The sequence below is a fragment of the Sphaeramia orbicularis genome, chromosome 8 (assembly GCF_902148855.1).
Source record: "Sphaeramia orbicularis chromosome 8, fSphaOr1.1, whole genome shotgun sequence".
In the NCBI taxonomy this organism is placed as follows: Eukaryota; Metazoa; Chordata; class Actinopteri; order Kurtiformes; family Apogonidae; genus Sphaeramia; species Sphaeramia orbicularis.
In genome coordinates, this window is record NC_043964.1 from 13,575,307 (window position 1) to 13,593,710 (window position 18,404).

Sequence of the window (18,404 nt, forward strand, 5' to 3'; positions counted from 1 at the left end):
TCTGAAAATATCTTTCAGCCTTCACTGTCTGTTATGCTGACAACAAGTTCAGGCGCAATTTCCTCTTGTTGTCTTACACGGCTGATGTCTGCATATTTAGAACATCCCTGAGCCATGACCCATTTCTCTCACCAGAAAGAGAGAACTTTACAAAGAGATATTAGAATCATAATTTGCATAGCCTGATAAAACAGCTTTAAATCCAGTCTGATGGGGTGAAAGCATATATTGTAGGGGTATTTTAGTTTATATATTTATGTTTGGCTGTAGTTCTGATTTACAGAATTTAGATAACAAATATTAGAATAATTACCATTGGGTGAAAAATCATAAGGACACAGCTAAACAGGCTCAGTATGACTGCAAAAACTTCCCACATCTGTTGAAGTCCACTTGCATCTGACTTAAACTGGGTTAAAAAAAAAAAAATTACTGTTACAATTTGGAAGACTGAGAATCTATCATCTGGGGACTGTATTACTATATTGCTATTACAGTGTATATATCATACTGACACCTGTTAACTCAGGAAAGTCCATATTTACAGACAGTAAAGTAAGAGCTATTAGTCACCATAAAAGTTTACTTTCTTCTGAGAAAAAATAGTTCAAATGGGATATCACTTGCACTATGAATTTTTTTCTTGACAATTCTCAATGGTCCTCTGTTTTTAACTGAATTTAGCTATTGCTTCATTTTGTTTTTAAATTTTACTGCATTCCAATGCATTGCAATGTATTTTTGAATCTAAAATGACAACTTCTGTCACTTCGAATGGTCTTCCAACCATACAACCACACTGCGTTGAGCTGCCAATTTAAGTCAGGGGAGTGTCTGGCATGCTTTCTCTTACTCCTCCAGAGAAAGTGGACAGGTGTGGATTGAGATGAGGAGGGTGCTGGGCAGTCAGTTATTTCTCAGCCTTCAAGCTATTTCTGTGGAATTTCAGAAGACTTAGGCTCAGCATCACAGGAGTGAGGAAAGAGACAGGAGGGGTTAATACAAGCCCATACATGCTTTTGCATGGCACGTGCTTTCTCTACTCCCTAAGTCTTGTTGTAAACCCTCCTCCCCTTTAAACATTAACCTTTCTCCTCCCCATTTTTTACACTGTGCCCAAATGCCATTTACAGCATAAGTGTCCTCATAGCAGTTCAGTATTTTTTTTATACTCTTCCCCAAGACTCTCACCCGTCTCTGAGATTCTGCAGCATATACTGTATTCCAGCTGTGCCCTGGGCACAAGTCATCTGTAACTTCTATGTCAAAGTCCAAATCACAGAAAATGCTGCTCACCAGCAACTGACATCCGATCTCCAGATAACCCACTTTTTTTTTTTTTATAGCTTAATAGTCAATTTCCTGTGTGCTTTAAGGATACAGGAGCAGATACTCTTGGAACTTTCACTGGTATTCCAGCTGATTTTGTCAAGTAATTGTCTGTTTTCACTCATTATAATTTAAACTAATAATGTGATCACATATATGCTATTTGAAATGTAAGAAATACATCAAAATTCATGCTATAACAAATGAAAGAAGATAGTTGTTGGGTTCCAATTATTTTACCTAAAACTGAGTTATTTTCAAATACAAGGATTTTGTAAATTTAGCTAGTTAACCAATAATATAATACAGTCATACAATATTCCACAGCACAGATATATCAGACACAATATTCTGTCTACAGGCTATTCCTTTGGTGGCATTTCCATGTAGTAGAATGGGACAGAGTTTAAGATTGAGGGGCTTTGGCTGGGCGAAAGAGACTGAAGGACTGGAATGTTTGCTACAGGTCAGGAACAGCACTTTCTCCTCTTTTGTGTGCAGTCTGCAGAGAGGTGTGGAATGCAAACTTCATGAGAATAGAAGTGTAGAAAGAAATGAAGGAAAGGACAAGCTGGGGGTTGGTGGCCTGGTGGTAGTCTTCAATCTGAGAAAAATTCAAAGTAAAAAGACTTGAAAAGGAGTGAAATACAAAAGTGCTTTAGGGGTTTTGATGCAGTGAGAAAACACTGTTAATTCAGAGTTAGCATTAAAAGAGTGGGCCATAAGCAGCATGAAAAGTGTAGAGTTAAAACTCTGCAGCTGCAGACCACACACAATGAGCACTCTAGAGACCGCTTTTAGAACAGTGACACCATAATATACCATTTTGGAAAACCAGTGAAGGAGCATTACTCAAGCAGAAAAAGTACTTATGAGGATAATTTAAATATAAAGGCAATGAGGTTGGTGTAGAATAAAACATAGAGACAACGAAAGCACAAACTGAAACATAACAATTGCCATTTTTTGACATCATAATATAAAAATAGCAAAGAAAAGCAGAATAATACAACTGATCCAAAGCAAACAAAGTATGAATTCCTAATGGAAATACATGAGAATAAATACCCTTGCAAATACCGTTTTTTATTGCCTTGTTATTTTGAGATTAAAACACAATCATGGTATACGTGTTTTGTATGCTAAGAGTGAAGAGGAGGGTACAGAATGGGGTTGTTCATTGAGTTTATTCAATCTATTTGTTTGAGTGGGTCATTTAACACACATGGTCCTTAGATGTTAATTAGCCTGGTCTACCTTCATCTCTAATGATTATAATTATCACCAGACTGGCAGTTCATCTTACTGGCCCAGTGCAAAAGGAAACAGTGGAATGATGATTAAATACTAGGCAGCTTTGTGTGAGGTGCTTACTCTGCCCCTTTGTAATGTAGCCAGGTACTCAGAATACCTGTTTAACTCTAAGAGGGTGTTTTTGGTGAAAGCTCTTATGTAAGAACACATGCTCTCTGATATATGAAGATACTATCACCACCAGTCAGTGGGTGGCACACTCATGTTTTTCTGGAGGCACTTTTACAGATCAGGAGTTTTAGCTGCTTCTGACAGATTTACCCACATTCTACCCCTTAAGCAAAATTTACATTTTTTTTGGGTGTTTTTTCTTCTTTATTTTCTCCTTGTAGTCTACATCAGTGAAGGGTTTACATTGGTTAATGTGTTAAAATAACTGACAAACACCTATTACACCATACTGCACAAATAAAAGATTTTGACAATTTTTTTTTTTTTTTTTTTTTTTGCATGTGACTTGGATTGTGGACAAATGTAGGATATTCACTTAATTTCCATATGCAGAAAAATGTTATAAAATCCTTTAACACTTTATTGGGCAAATGACTATTTTTTGGTAATTTCCACATACATTACAAGACAGTGACATCAACAGTTCCAGTGAGGACAGTGAGTCAACAATCTCAGGTCAAAAGTGGTCTACAGGGTTTGCAAGGTCCAGCTCTGCATGAACAGTGAGTGTAACTGCTCCGGTACCATGAAGTAATGGTACTAATGTAAGTACTGATGTTCAAAGGGATAATATGGATGTTGACAGGTGTCTGGATCAACACTTATGTTGTTGTAATGTCCTAAAAGTAATGTTCTAATATTCTAAAATTCATGTTCCATTCACCTTACATGTGTTTCATCTTGTATTTATTAATATTTTTCAGAGAGTTATGGGTAAGGAACCAAGTATGGTAACTTCATTGACCTTGATTTTCTACATGACATTAAAAAATTGTGAAAGTTTTCACAAAAGTTATACAGTTTTCTAGGTCCTCCAACAACATACTGGTTGAAATTTTGAATATCAGAGTATTTCTATGAGTGCCCTATAAAGGGTTAATAATTCTCCCAGAAATAGAAGATTGAAGTGATCCTTGATAAGTTTTTGGGTTTACCACATGCACACAAACCATCAAATTACTTTAATCATTCAAATTCATCTTAAAGTCCAAAGTTATAACAATATCTATGACATAATGGATGACAAAATTACATTGCAAGTCCTCTAGAAAATTATGGTTGTATGGTTATATCATGAATTAAATCCTGGCTTTTGCATTTCAACATTAATGTTTCCCCTAAACATGTATAAATTAAATTTTTGCAAGCTGAAAGGGTTGGTTGTCTCTTCCTCTCAAAATTTCACATGCATACTTTCCCTGCCTGTTGGGCTGTTGTCCTGTTCTAGCATGTTCTTCAACACATAGGGCAGACCGGAGACAAACTAAATTGGAAGTCCATTAAAAGATCTCTAATCTCAATCAGTCATCAGCTCTTATAGGGATTATTAAAGTTTCACTACATCTTACAGGCTTTAAAATAAGGAGATGACAGACTCCTATGTTTGACCTTCCCACCTTTTATGATAAATAATAAGAAATGTTCAGAATGTTATCACCAAGCAGAGAGAAAATCTTAGCAACACCATACTAGATGCTGTGAAACTTAAATGCTATAAGCAAGATTGATTTTATTCATAATAAATAAATAAATAAATAAATAAAGATGTGATAGGGGGAGGGTAGAAAATTTCAAATCATTTTTTTCCCCAAATCTATGACAGATTTTTTAATGGTTGAATTTGCTAAACCTTATTAATAAATTTTAAACCCTATTCCATACACGTACAGCATACATAGCATACATTTGGATAATTGGAATGTAGCTAAAAAGTTGTCAGTATTAATTAACTTGTCTTTTCTCCATTTTAAACACCTCTAAGGAGTGTTTGTGTTTCCACATCAACTTGAAAAATGCATCTGTTTACCTCACATTAATCATTAACAGTCAAACCTGTTAATGAAAGCTGATAAACTACTGGCTTGAGACAAATAGATCAATTTTGATTTTAATTAGAATTTTCCTGCAAGTTAAAGTTATGTCATGTGTAATAATTTTAATATATCCATTTGGTCTCAGGCTTGATTGATGCATGCACAGTATCAGTCATGTAGAAAACTAAAGTTTCTGGGTTTACATCAGATTTAACTCTCAATAAAATGACATTGTTCAGAAGAAACCTGTATTTTACTGTCTTTTGTTGTATGCTGTAGATTTAAACAATGAATTAGCTCTCATTTGTACAGATTCAGTAATTGGACAAAAGCACGTAGCACATGCTCTAGAAATATTTCTCACCTGGAGCTCAGACTACCCATTGGACTCTTAGTAACTATCTGCTAAAAGCTGCAAGGAATGTGGTCCTGACTCAGGCTGGATAAGCTGGTACTGAGAAGGGAAACGATGGGAGGTCAGGGGGGTCTTTTGTTTACCAACCAGATCAACCTAAATCTGTCCACTTATCTCATTGTTTCTCTTAAATCTCCTATCACTCTTCCCTTCGGCTTTTTTTGTTATTTCTAATTACTTTTTAATGTTTTTCTGATATCTTATCCTAACATTTAATGATGCTGACATTTGATATACACTGTGTCTTTTATTAGTTACAATCCAGAATGTTTTGTTTTTTATGTTTTGAATAAATATCTTTACTTTATATGTTTACCACAAATCAGCTTCACAGCTTTAATAACTTGGTTGGTCAATGATTTTTGATGTTAAATTGTTTCTGGATCAGACTTGGATTGTGGTTACCATTAAAATGGAGAAGCATCTTTAAATAAAAAAAGGCTTTTAAATGGGTGTGTTTCTCCATCTTTCAGTGGTTTAAGAATCTTCTCCCTTGGGAAATTAAGGTTTGGCTCAATTCTCTGGATGTATTCTGCACACTAGTACTCAGGCTCTTTACAAAGGCCTGTTGTAGCTTGGACTCTGGAAATGTTATCTTTGGTAATTTTCCAATTAGACAAGCTCTTCACAACTCTTATCTTAGAGCATGTCTCAACTGAATACCACAGGCTTCCTGAATTAATTGGCTTCTGACAAGAGCATATTTTGTCAGCTTTCTCAGGTGAGCAGAAATGGTAATGTATGTGTGTTTAATTTTTGGCAGATGACTATGGGACAGATGTCCTCTTCAGTATTGGAATCTATGGTGTGATACCAGCATTTATTTGTGCCTAACTCTTTCAGCACATTTGACATATAAAAGATTACCAACTTCGTGCCTAACGGCATTGTATATTATTTTTTCTGTTTAGGTTTATAACAACATGGACGGACACTCCAACATGCATGTTTTTGTTTTACAAGTCTGGACTATAAATCAAAGTTTTTATGAGGAAGGGTGTGTATGTCCTGAACTATGCTGAACCTGGCCAGTTTTGCACATTTGGACAGCGCTCGGTGACCTTCAGCCTGAGGGGATTCAGTCTTAATGGTCGAGCTTTTGCTTGGGTAAGCATTAGAGACACACTGTGGCAGTAGGGTTAGGCTGAGAGCAGATTGATGGTGAAATAAAGACCTTGTACACTTGCCAATCATCTTATACGGATGAGATGTAGCTACCTGTTGATGTGTTCAAACTTGAGTACATCCTCCAGCAATAGATTATTTAACAAAATCCTGTGATGTTCACTGTGAAGCAAAATACCGAGAATTAAATGCAGTATATTTTGCATGATCATTGTAATTACCTAAACCACACCCTCTGGTTATGTGCTTCTGTGTAGATTAGATCTGGTTTGACTCACGTGACATGTTTGCATTGCAGTATAATACTATAGTTTAATTAGTGGTCCTAGTATATCATAGTTTACAACATTGATATTATCTTTGTGTAGATTTGGATTGAGATCTGTATTGCGTTAATCACATTGTTCATTTTGTAATCGTGTTGAATATTAACCCTTTATTGGGCAAGTGACTATTTTTGATAATTTCCACATACATTACAATACGGTGACATCAACAGTTCCAGTGAGGACAGTGAGTCAACAATCTCATCCAATGTGGTCTGCAGGATCTGTAAGGTCCACCTCTGCATGAACAGTGAGTGTACCTGCTTTGTTAGGTACCATGAAGTAATGGTACTAATGTAAGGAATGATGTTCAAAGGGATAATGTGGATGTGGACAGGTGTCTGGATCAGCACTTATGTTGCTGTGATGTCCTAAAAGTGATGTTCTAATTTTCTAAAATACATGTTCCTTTCACCTTACATGTGTTTCGTCATGGATTTATTAATTTTATTTTATTTTTTTCATGGATTTTTTAATTTTTTTTTTGCCACTTACAGGTAAGGAACCAAATATGGTAACTTCATTCACCTTGATTTTCTACATGAAAATAAAAAAATAGTGAAAGTTTTCACAAAAGTAAACTTTGGTACCATGAAGTAATGGTACTAATGTAGGTAATGATGTTCAAAGGGATAATGTGTATGTTGACAGGTGTGTGTATCAGTACTTATCGATGGCCAAAATACAAAACCTCCTATCTGAAAAAATCACTTTTATCAGGAAACAAAAAAAAAAAAAAAGTGGATCATGGAGGATTCTGTTGGGTTTCTGTAAATTGGCTTAGAGTCTGGTTTTGACCAACTCTATATGTAAAGTGTCATGAGATAACTTTTGTTATGATTTGGCGCTATATAAATAAAATTTGATGGTTTAGTTTTATTATAGTATGGTCTTCGTTGTTGTTGTCAGGTGACCTTCATGTCATAAGAAAGGGTGGGATTATCTTGCAGATAGACTGAAAATGTGGAGTCATCCATGTTCTCACCATTTAATGTGAAAACTCAAAATCTAAAAATTTGCAGATAGGAGGTTTAGTTTTTGGCCATCGCTGTTGTTCTAATGTTCTAAAATACATGTTTCTTTCACCTTACATGTGTTTTTCTTGTATTTTTTTTTAATATTTACCACTTGTATTTTTTATTTTATTTTATTTTATTGCCAGTTACGGGTAAGGAACCAAATATGGTAACTTCAATGACCTTGATTTCCTACATAACAATAAAAAATGTTGAAAATTTTCACAAAAGTAATTGTCTTGTTATGTCTTCCAATAACACATCGGTTGAAATGTTGAATATCATTGTATTTCTGAGTACCACATAAAAGGTTAAATGGTGTATGACTGACACTCTCTTAAAAATAGTTCCACGTAACATGCATGAAGTTTTTAATGTCCTTTATTTGTGTCTATCAGAACCTCATAAAATTCGCTGATTCTAAGATTGTTAAATTTCACAGCTCACCTGCCGTACGTCGTGACACTTGTAGGTTAATGATCCCATCTGTGAGTCTAAACTAACTATCAGAAGTAGAAAAAAACCTCTGATCTGGTTTTGTGAAGACGCACCGCTGTTCCATGCATCCCGGGACACCGTCTTATGGGAGGGAAGAAGCGGAGGAGGTGGAGAACAGAGGGAGGGAGTGATGCTGAGAGGGAGAAATTGAATGAGAAGGACAGAGCGAAACTGAGAGGATACTCTACAACAAAAGTTCTTCAACAATCAAGCAAGTGGAAGTACAGACTGGCTTCTCTCCTTTTCTCCACGCATGGCTGCTTAGCTCCTGCAAATACAACTTGTGTAGAATAAAGTTCGGGCGGCGGAGGCAGAGGGGAGTCTGCGCTTCTAAAGATGGACAATTTAATAAGGACGAGAATGCGCAGGAGAATACCGCTGTTATTCTACATCCTGCTCCATGTAACGACGACAAAAGCTGGTAAAGTATCTAGTAGAGCACTTACAGTCAAAATAATGATGGTTTCCATGGGCTATGGAGGAAACAAGAAGTAAATAAAACATTATATAAGAAGCCAGCCAGCCAGGGGTGCTTTGCAAATGTCACTTCCACCCAGTTTTCATTACTTGTCCAGACACCTTCATTCATCACTTGGCCTTCAGCAAACACGAGGTTATTAGCTCAAAACAATATCAGCTGAGCTCTAGTTTTTTTATGGTTTATTTTGCATTCTGGCTTTCAAGTCTGTTATCTTTGCTTTGAACCTGGATGCTGCTGCTACTTGCCCCATAGAATCTATTAAGGCGGGGATCGCAATTGTATGCAGACTCAAAAGACTTTCAGAAGTTTTCAGAAAGTTTCAGAGCTCTGCAGATGATGTGAAATTATGGAGCTGTTTCTGTGTATATTCATGCATATTAATTATCCGCGTCACTGCACAAAGAGCATATTTTGATTGATGCTGATTTTATGACTCCAGCATGCATTTTAATTAAAAATATTTGCAAGGTTTGCTTGTGAATGGATCCATGCGCCAGGTGTGCTGAACGTTTTGAGACGACCTCAGGAGATGCATGATGTCATGTTAGAGTTTGCTTGTGACCAGCGTCGGTTTACTGTGAAAAGGTTTAACGTTGGTTTGAGAAAGAGGTGAATGGCTGAACACTGACCGAACTGAGTAGATTAAAATTCCTGTCATGGATCTGTTCAGCGTGCCCTCTGCACACATAGGTCTGGAGTGAAGGCGCTTAGCACTAACACTCTTACTGCTTTAGGTATAATTATTTTGGCACACTCAACTATTTTACGCATTTTAATGAAGGCAGCTATTTTAGGTCATGTTTTAGACAGCTGAAACTTTCCTCTTTTAATAACAGTTTGTCTCATTTCTCAACTGACCAGAGGACCATGTCTCTATTAAATATAAACACCTTCTTCTTTGCCTGTCGCTGTATTGTTTTGCAAGTGCTTACTCACTGTGTGCATGGTTTTGACCATTACTATCTGTCACCTAGACAGGCCTGTATGCCCTGTGGCCATGTCCTAAGTATCTTTTACTGGTAGCAGACTATTTCCTTGCAGGTGCTGTGGTTTAGAGACTCCCTGATGGATTGACATGTCTCAACAACAGGAGTTAACCCTGTGGGCACCACAAGAGCTTAAAGATGTCACATCTTCAGTAATGACTTTCCACATGCACCCACTTTACGGCTGGCAGGATTTGTTGGAATTCGTTGGCTGAAATGAAGTGATGGCGGTAGGAACTGAGCCAACTGGCATAATCACTTTCAAGTGACACAGTGGCTTTGGTGGACACTGCTCTCTAATGAGGGCTTGTGAAGTACTGAGTTGATTTAAAAGTGCATGGGACATATGTTGGTGCTGATATGGCAGCCTCAGATATGTGCATATGGGTGATAATGTGTTTTGTGTCTTAGTCTGTGAATGTTAATGTGCAAGTGTGTATGTGTGTTTTACAGTGCAAGAATGTTTTCCCATATGCTTTCTGTGTGTGTGTTTGAGAGAGATGAGAGAGTACTTTGTAGTCATGTTTGCTGACAGGAAGTGAGACATTCTTGCACACGTCCACAGTTCATTTCAGTTAGAATCCTCTGTTCTTTTGCCTCGACACATTTTTGTTAAGTTTTCTTTCCCTCCTCTCATTTTTTTGTTCCATTCAAAGTCCTGGGAATAGGAAGTGTTTGTTTTTATTTTATATGCCTTATCACTTCATTTACATCATCTCCCTCCTCTTGTGCCCTACCTTATCCCTAGCTGGTTCAGTGACAGAGGGGAAATCGTGCATACAACCCCCTCACTGCTTGCCGTTTGATCCAGCCTCTTTGCCAACCCTGCACTAGACTCCCAAAGGAGGATGGCAAGCCTTGTTCCCCTTTGATTCAGGAACAAATTAGTAGCAAATGAAAACAAATGAAAAAGGCAGCTGAATTTAGCAGGATAGAGAATAGGAATAGAGGATTTTGCCTTTTATAGCCCTAGTGTCTTCTTTGTTGTCTTATGAGTTTGCATTTCTCTAATAGAACCATTAAACACCAGAACTGTCTTAGTGATGATGTCTAGCTGCTGATCATGCATGTGAATCAACTTGAACCACTTTTGATGAGGAAAACAGTTTGAAACCTACCCAAGTCTTTAATATGTAAAAATGATGCCGAAACACATCATGGCGCCAGGCTGCGCTCTATAGTATGCAACACACATCTGGCTTCCAGAAACTCAGTTACACTCTCCCCTTTAGGGTTTCTGATCACAGGCGGTTTTAAGTAGATTTCTATGGGACTAGTTGGAGATGCTTCCTGTAGAATTGCAATGAGCAGACATCAAGAGGGGATGTCTTCTTTAGAGTGTCCCTTTACTTGTCATCAGTCTCTATCACAGTATATGAGGTTCCAAATAGTTTCACCGTAGTCACATAACACAGGCACGTGCATATCTCATTAGAGATCACAGTAGTATGTTTTGCCTCCAAAGCCATCTGTAGACATCCAAATCTTAGCATTTTAAGTGCAAAATGTTTCTTTTTTCTCAAAGCCCCAAAGAGACACATAACACACCAATGAACAAATAACTATGACTAATGTATGCACTACACTTGGTGTGTGTAGCTCTGCTTATATATAGTTTGAACCCAATTATAACACTCCTTAATAGAAGCTTCAGTGTTATATTTTTTGTATAGTATGTATGTTATGTTTGAGAGACTAAGTGATAGCTTGAGGTTTCAAGCAAAGTTGGCTGGGTTATGTGTAACTATGCATGTTTGTATGTAATCTATGCCTGAGGCGTGTCTGCCATCCATAAATATTGTATCTGTACTCCTGTGTTTAAATGCTTGTGGTGTCTTATTTTCTTTCAGTATTCACAACAACAATATAAGCCTCACAAGGATAAAGAGATAATCTCTCAGAATTCTGAACTTTCTACTGGCTCAGTTCTTTAACTGACTTTAGCTGTAGTTATTATACATTGTGTTGTCAGGGTTAAAAACCAATGTTAGGTATACAACTGCAAGGTTAGAGGATTGATTTGAAGCAAAAAAAATGTTCTCACAAGTATAGAGGGATAAATGTGGGTTACTGTGTGTGTCTGTGTGCAGTGCTTGCCCAGTTAGGGGCCTTGAGGGCAGGTGTTTTCTCAATGGGCCAAGCAGCTTTTGGCCTGTCGGCCCATCATACTGTGAACAAACATGAGCAGAACAAACTGTGGAGACTGAAGAATTTGTAGCTGATGTAAATTGGAAGGAAGTGTGTAACTAGATTCCACCAGAATCTGGCAGCTTTAATTTCAAAATTATAAATTACATTGACCACAGTGAACATGATTAGGCAGTGTCATGTTGACAAATGAATTCAGGGTAATTTGGAGGGAAATTTTGTCCAAGGGCAGAGGTTGAAAATGCTGTCGACTTTTTTCTCTGTGGGTGTTGTTATCTAGTTTGATGTGAACAGTGTGTGTGCCTGTTGCTTGGTCAAAGTATTGTAATGGTGTATTGCCGATGTATAAATCTTATTTGTCTGTTTGAGTTTGCATTTTCATCAGTTCATAGCATCTCCTACCCTGCTTTTGTTCACACATGACAGTGACCCAGACAAAGGGTCACACCCACAGCTAATTGGATTTGGAGTATTTGTCATGACGCCTGGAAGAAACTGTTTGGATTGACGCAACCACAATCTGTTACCAGTTTTTTACATTAGTAACCACCATATGGCGAGTTATAATCAAAAGGTTATCTGAAGAAATGCTTTCTCAACAGTAGTTTCACTGGAGATAAATGGATGATTATACTTTTTGTAGAGGAAACTTCTGGCTGATGCATGTAAAGACGATGTTCATTCATTGTCATGTTATTCATTATAAGATGCAGGCACACCTCCATACAGTATTTCAACATTCAAATGTCAGACTTTTTTCTCTTGTAATCTCGGGGTGTGGTCCAATATACTATGGGAAATTCTCATAGCCCAGATTAATTTTGGCTTCATTTCTTGTTAAAATTCCCAAGCTCCCATGTGTAATAGTTTTTGACAGTGTAGTATTGTGTGTGTGAGTGGTATTTTCAGGCTGGACTGGGAGTGTAGGTGGTGTGAGTCATAAAGAATGTCTTTAGAGGCATTTGCTCTAGAAACACAGAGAACACATTATGTCCATGTATGACTGAAGTGATACTGAGTTTGACTGCAGGGCATGGAGGGATTGTGTCAAGTGTCACACAACCAGAAAAGATGCACAGATGTAGACTGTTTGGTGACATTTCTAGGGGATAAGACATCATCTTTGAGGTGGAAAAATTGTCAGTCAACTTTTTCTGTCAGGAAAACTGTGGTCACTACTAGGAAAGGACAAAGCAACAAACTGTGTTATACAGAGAATCTGTGTGCCTGTATGTGCATTTTTCTGTCTAATGATCATTAATGATTATTAATTTGTACTTGCAGTATATGTAAGCTGATATTCTCCCACAATTGACACATGTTTGTGCTTACTGGATGCTACAGTTGCTTCCAATGCATTCTGGCATTTTTTGTTATTGAAGATGATGCTATTTGGCTATCTGAGTAAGCTGTCCTTAGAGATTATATGTTGCTATTTCAAACACATTCAGGCTCATGTTTAGGAAAACAAAATAACCAGTAGTTAGCAAGTAATGCCAGTCTGTTGCTTCATCAAAATATTCATGGAGATCTCTTTTGATCACCTCTGTTCTTGCCCATTCTATGTAGCATTTATTCTAATTTTGCCGGTAAGGTAAGGACACATGATTATTACAAAGCCTAATGAGATGCAAGCAAAACCTGCTCAGACAATAAGAGCAACAGGACAGGTAAAGCTGCAAGGTAAAGCTAAGAATTGGCACAACTCAAAGTGACATAAATGGATCCAGAGTCTTGTATAAATAACGTCCTTTTTATTGATTGCTGCATGGATCCAAACTTTATGTGGCTGTCTGCCACTAGCCTGGGGTTTCTCCTTGATGCCAAAGTCAGTCATAGTAGTAATAAAGTGTTGAAATATAGGCTGTTTCCTTGAATCTTGCTAAAATGTTTTTGGGTAATTCTTGTCATTGGTTAGTTTCTATTTTTGTAAAAGCTGTCAGAGGGTTGTATCAACTTAAGTCCAATGCAGGTCTGTTCCCATGTCCTCTATAGGTTCTTGCCAAAATGATCCCTCAACAGTTTATTTTGCACACTTGGGTGTGGGATGCCTGTTATCCCGTGCTTGTTTAACTGACAGACATTGTGAAAGCATTTTCTTTTCTTGGAGGAATTTCTGCTAGTTGAGTCAAACTTCTCCCTGTGGCATTGTTGCACATTGTGACTGTTCACCACTGAGTACCAGAGGTCAACTCCGGTCAGCTCATAGCTGGAACATGTTTAGAACTGGCAAAGAGTCTTACAGTACGTTTAACTCTCAAAGTGGCAAAGGTAGGAATCTTTCACTCACTAAACATTTGTGCTGTAAATGCTTCTTGTATGTTCATTTTGAGTACATTTTGTCAGGTGCTTGTTCCGGATGGGTTGACAGAAACCCAAGAATCCATTCTAATTAGACACATGTTGCTTCAATTTAGAACATTATTCAGACTGTTCCAAACATGACTTCCTTATGACCTGTGCATGAATATGTGTATGGGAGGGAGAGAGAAAGAGAGAGAAAGAGGGAAAATAGAGTTAACTGAATTTTGACCTTTAACTAAAACACAAACTTTCAACTTTGTTACCGCAAAGGAAATTGATTTGCAGTCATGAATCAAACAAAGCCAAAACAGGGCCAAAAGAGGCTCACTAAGGATCAGACAGCCATAGAGGGTTCTAGCAGTCCAATTAAACACAAAAATTAAGGATTAGGATCCAGACATGATGTAAAGTGTGAGGTAAAGTGCTTTTTGAGAAATACAAAATTTAATTGAAGATTTAGCTGCTATGATGAACCAGTCTGGCACATCACTCTGTTTTATTTCTAAAACACCAGCTTTACCACAGCATAAACTAGCTTCAATAACTTCAATAGCCCAGCTAAACATTTTGATGATTTACTTCAAGTAAATAGTACACTTGTTGTACCCCAATGACTAGCAGCCATATTATCTGACCCTGTGTGTTAGGTTATTGTGTCATGTCACAAGGACAAGATGTCTATTCAGTCAATAAGATAAGGTCTGTTTGATATGTATGCTGTTTCTAAAAATATGTTCTCAGTCAAAAGCAGTGTCAGTATTTTTTTATTCTTGATCCAAGTGTAGATGACTGGACTGTGACCTTTTAAACTCAGTAGACTTATTCCTTGACATTTAGTTCTCGGTTCACTGTTATGATGACTAGAATACATTTGAAACTAATCCAAAATGACTGTGTGTGGGTGAACATTTATTAATACCACTTTTACATGTAACAGTTTGAGGCTTCTGCTGTTACAATACAGCAAATACTGTAATTATTTTATTGACGCTACCAGTTTATGAGTTTGTATGAATTCAAATTTAAGTCCTAAGGCATTAAATGCCTTTAGATCTGCACCTAATGTTTTCCATTGTTGATGCCTGGCTGTAATACACAGCTTAACCTATTTACAGCCTTGTTGCCATGCAAGGGGACTGGGAGGGTGAGCTCTCAAAGCTGCTTGGAATAAATGGTCCCTGCTATGCAAATAAATATTACTATAAAATGTAACATGGTATTTTTCTGCAAGTAATGTCTGGGCAACAGTAAACTCTTTCTACACGTTTAATTAACAAGGAGAATAAAAGGCAAGCTTGGTATAGGGAGTGTTACAGGAGGTAATTTGGGTTTAGGATCCTCATTTCAGATGCCTGGAATGCTAAGTGCTGAGTTGCCCTGATAGGGCTCTCTCTAGCAGCTGGTGAGAGACTGGTTGTATGCACAGCCCAGACCCTAGCTAATGCTCACGGCAGCACTTTATCAGCAGAACATCTAATAATATGACCAGCAGACTGCAAATAAAGCACAAGTTCTTTGTAATGAGAAAGGACCACCACTGGGAGAAACCTCATATCTGGGGGGTAACAGTTGCTAGGCTCATTGCTAACTGGCATAATGTGATACAGTATATATTTGCACTACAAAAATTAATTTTAACAAGTGATGAGATCAGCTGTACTCATATTTACAAGCTCTGGCAATCTCCTGGAACAAAGAATATTGCATGCGCAATTTTTTTTTTTTTTTACATAATTTCACCCCATTTGCATTTTCAGGAGAAGAAGCTTTGAATCTTTAAAATGTACTTGTTAGGGCAGATGTTTCAGTAGTGAAGATATATGAATCAGTGATGTTCTTATTTATGCCAGTGCTCCAGTGGTGATAAATGTGATGTAGACTCATTGTTGCTGCTGGAGCACAGTGAGCAGTGTGCAGGTGTCAGCTGTCAGGTGTGCTGCAGCAGGATTATGGGTTAGGCTGAGTACCTCCCCTATTCTATAATAACACCCACAGAAGCCTGGCCACCTGCCGCCACATCTCAGAGAAGCTCATCTCTTCCGACTCCCTGGAAGCAGGAAGCCTCCACACTTTAAAACCAGCTTCCAGTTCCACTAAACCCGTCTCTTCAATGCAGTAACAACTAACACTTAACTGAGCCAGACAACAAAGTGCTGTCACTGGCAGAAATTAACTGTGAGACATGAATATGACATGAATAAAAGCATGCATCTGCCTTCTACCATGACTCCACCCTAGCATTATATAGTTTTCCTTGTAAAGCTTGCAATGCCACACTTATTTTTAAGGTATAACAGCAATCTCCTAAAAAGACAGAATAAGATACAGTTGACAATATTTTTCTGTCTTGTCATTCTCAGCTGATCCCATCGATGTCCTTCGAGTGCTGGACCTGTCAGACAACATGGAGGGAGTGTCCCTGGAGGCGGGTTTTTGCACTAACAGGAAGGGCATGGAGGAGACAGACCTGGCCTACAAGATAGACAAAAAAATCCAACTTAGTGCCCCCACCAAGCAGCTCTTCCCTGGTAGTAGGCTCACTATTTTTCCCACTGGGCTAGATGTGCAGCATAGGTTATCATAATACTTCAAGATTTCCAAAAAATGAGAAAAAAAGTTAAATCACTGTAAAATGGAAGGTATCTGTGTTTGCAAGCTCTTCACACATTCTCATGTGCACTTACTTCAGGCAATATTTTTCATCATTATCATCTTTACTGAGTCTCACTGGCTCTGTGTGATGCCATCAGGCTATAAAAATGCCTACACCCTGCTGTGTTCCTTTGTGTATGACTCAGTAGTATCTCGTCTCTCCTCTTCTAGATTCACAATTTCCTGAGAATTTCTCCCTAATGGCTGCAGTGCGAGCTAAAAAGGGCTCGCAGTTTTTCCTGCTTTCAGTGTATGATGACCAAGGAGTGCAGCAGCTGGGGATTGAAGTAGGCCGTTCGCCTGTCTTCCTGTATGAGGACCAGCATGGACAGCCCATGCCAGAATTGTATCCCACCTTTAAGGAGATCAACACTGCTGATGGAAAGTGGGTAGTTCAGTGGGCTACAACCTCTGTAGCAGACAGCATTTTAATAAATATCTGATCTCACACTCTAAATGATGTTTACTAAATCACATTAACCAGCGCTGTATCATTTACAGTACTTTCAGTGCATGTAGTAATACTTTCCCAACCCTGGAATTCTAATCCAAGTTTCACATTTCTACAGTGTGATTCATATAGCTCCCTTTGTGCTTGGCCTTGAGTTACCTTAAAATAAGTAAGACACTTGTGGGATACTTGCTACGATGATTTAACCTGATAAAAGAAACAAAATTCTTCATGATCTAAAACTGAGTGCACTTCTTATTTGCTTGACTTAGTGGAGGTGTGAAACAGCTCTCTAGAGTGCAGATTTTTGAACTAAAGCTTATCTTTAAGCATACTATGACTTTGTGTTACAGTTTTACATTTTCAAATTACTTCTCTCTAAGCTAAACTGAACATCAAAAGAAACTTATCACATATTCTATGTGATGCCATTTCACACCATTTTATTAAATATGAGAACAAATTCTTTCTTGTTCATAAAAAACATTTACTTAACAAACAAAATACAACAAACAACAAAACAGTGGATGAGTATCCAGAGGATAATATAAAATATGACAAAGGGTAGTTCAACAAAGTTCACATTTAGCAACAAGCAACATTATTAATCCACAGCAAGTCAAAGATTGACCAAATGGTCCAGATCAATGTCCTCAGTACTGGGTATGTCCTCCCTGAGCCCTAACACAGGTTGTGCACCTTTTGACCATTTGGTCAATCTTTGACTTGCTGTGGATTAATAATGTTGCTTGTTGCTAAATGTGAACTTTGTTGAAGTACCCTTTGTCATATTTTACATTATCCTCTGGATACTCATTCACTGTTTTGCTGTTTGTTGTATTTTGTTTGTTAATTAAAATGTTTTTTAAGAACAAGAAAGAATTTGTTTTCATATTTAATAAAATGGTGTGAAATGGCATCACATAGAATATGTGATAAGTTTCTTTTGATGTTCAGTTTATATGTGTTAATTGACAAAAAAAACCCCATCCCTAACAGACTATGTATCTTTTTCTTTTCTTTCAGATGGCACAGGATAGCCTATAGTGTGCAGGACAAGTCTGTGACCCTATACTTGGACTGTCAAAAGATAGAAACCCTGGATCTGCTACGAGGGGACAATGCAATAGTCAGCACAGAGGGTGTCACTGTGTTTGGGACGCGACTGCTGGATGAAGATGTGTTTGAAGTATGAACATCTATATGTTTATGACATGTTTATCTCCAACACAATGGGAGACGCAACATGATGATGATAGCCATTCATATTAATGTTGGGAGATATGCTGATCAGTTAGTGTTTGCATTTCCTTTAGGCTTAATTTGTTAACCTTTATCACACAATTATTTTGGAAAAGGAATGATTTTTGAAAG

General features: G+C 37.6%; 1 protein-coding gene across 3 annotated transcripts in view; it reads left to right on the top strand.

Annotated features, from left to right (window-relative positions):
• Positions 1–8,179: 8,179 nt before the first annotated feature.
• col5a3a (collagen, type V, alpha 3a) overlaps positions 8,180–18,404 on the top strand; it is a 44,888-nt gene continuing 34,663 nt past the window's right edge. For all 3 annotated transcript variants that reach the window (XM_030142186.1, XM_030142187.1, XM_030142188.1), the window contains exons 1-4: positions 8,180–8,429; positions 16,288–16,455; positions 16,751–16,964; positions 18,057–18,219. In XM_030142186.1, the coding sequence (XP_029998046.1) occupies positions 8,345–8,429; positions 16,288–16,455; positions 16,751–16,964; positions 18,057–18,219 (630 nt within the window). In that variant the 5' untranslated portion in view covers positions 8,180–8,344. The remainder of the gene's footprint in view (positions 8,430–16,287; positions 16,456–16,750; positions 16,965–18,056; positions 18,220–18,404) is intronic.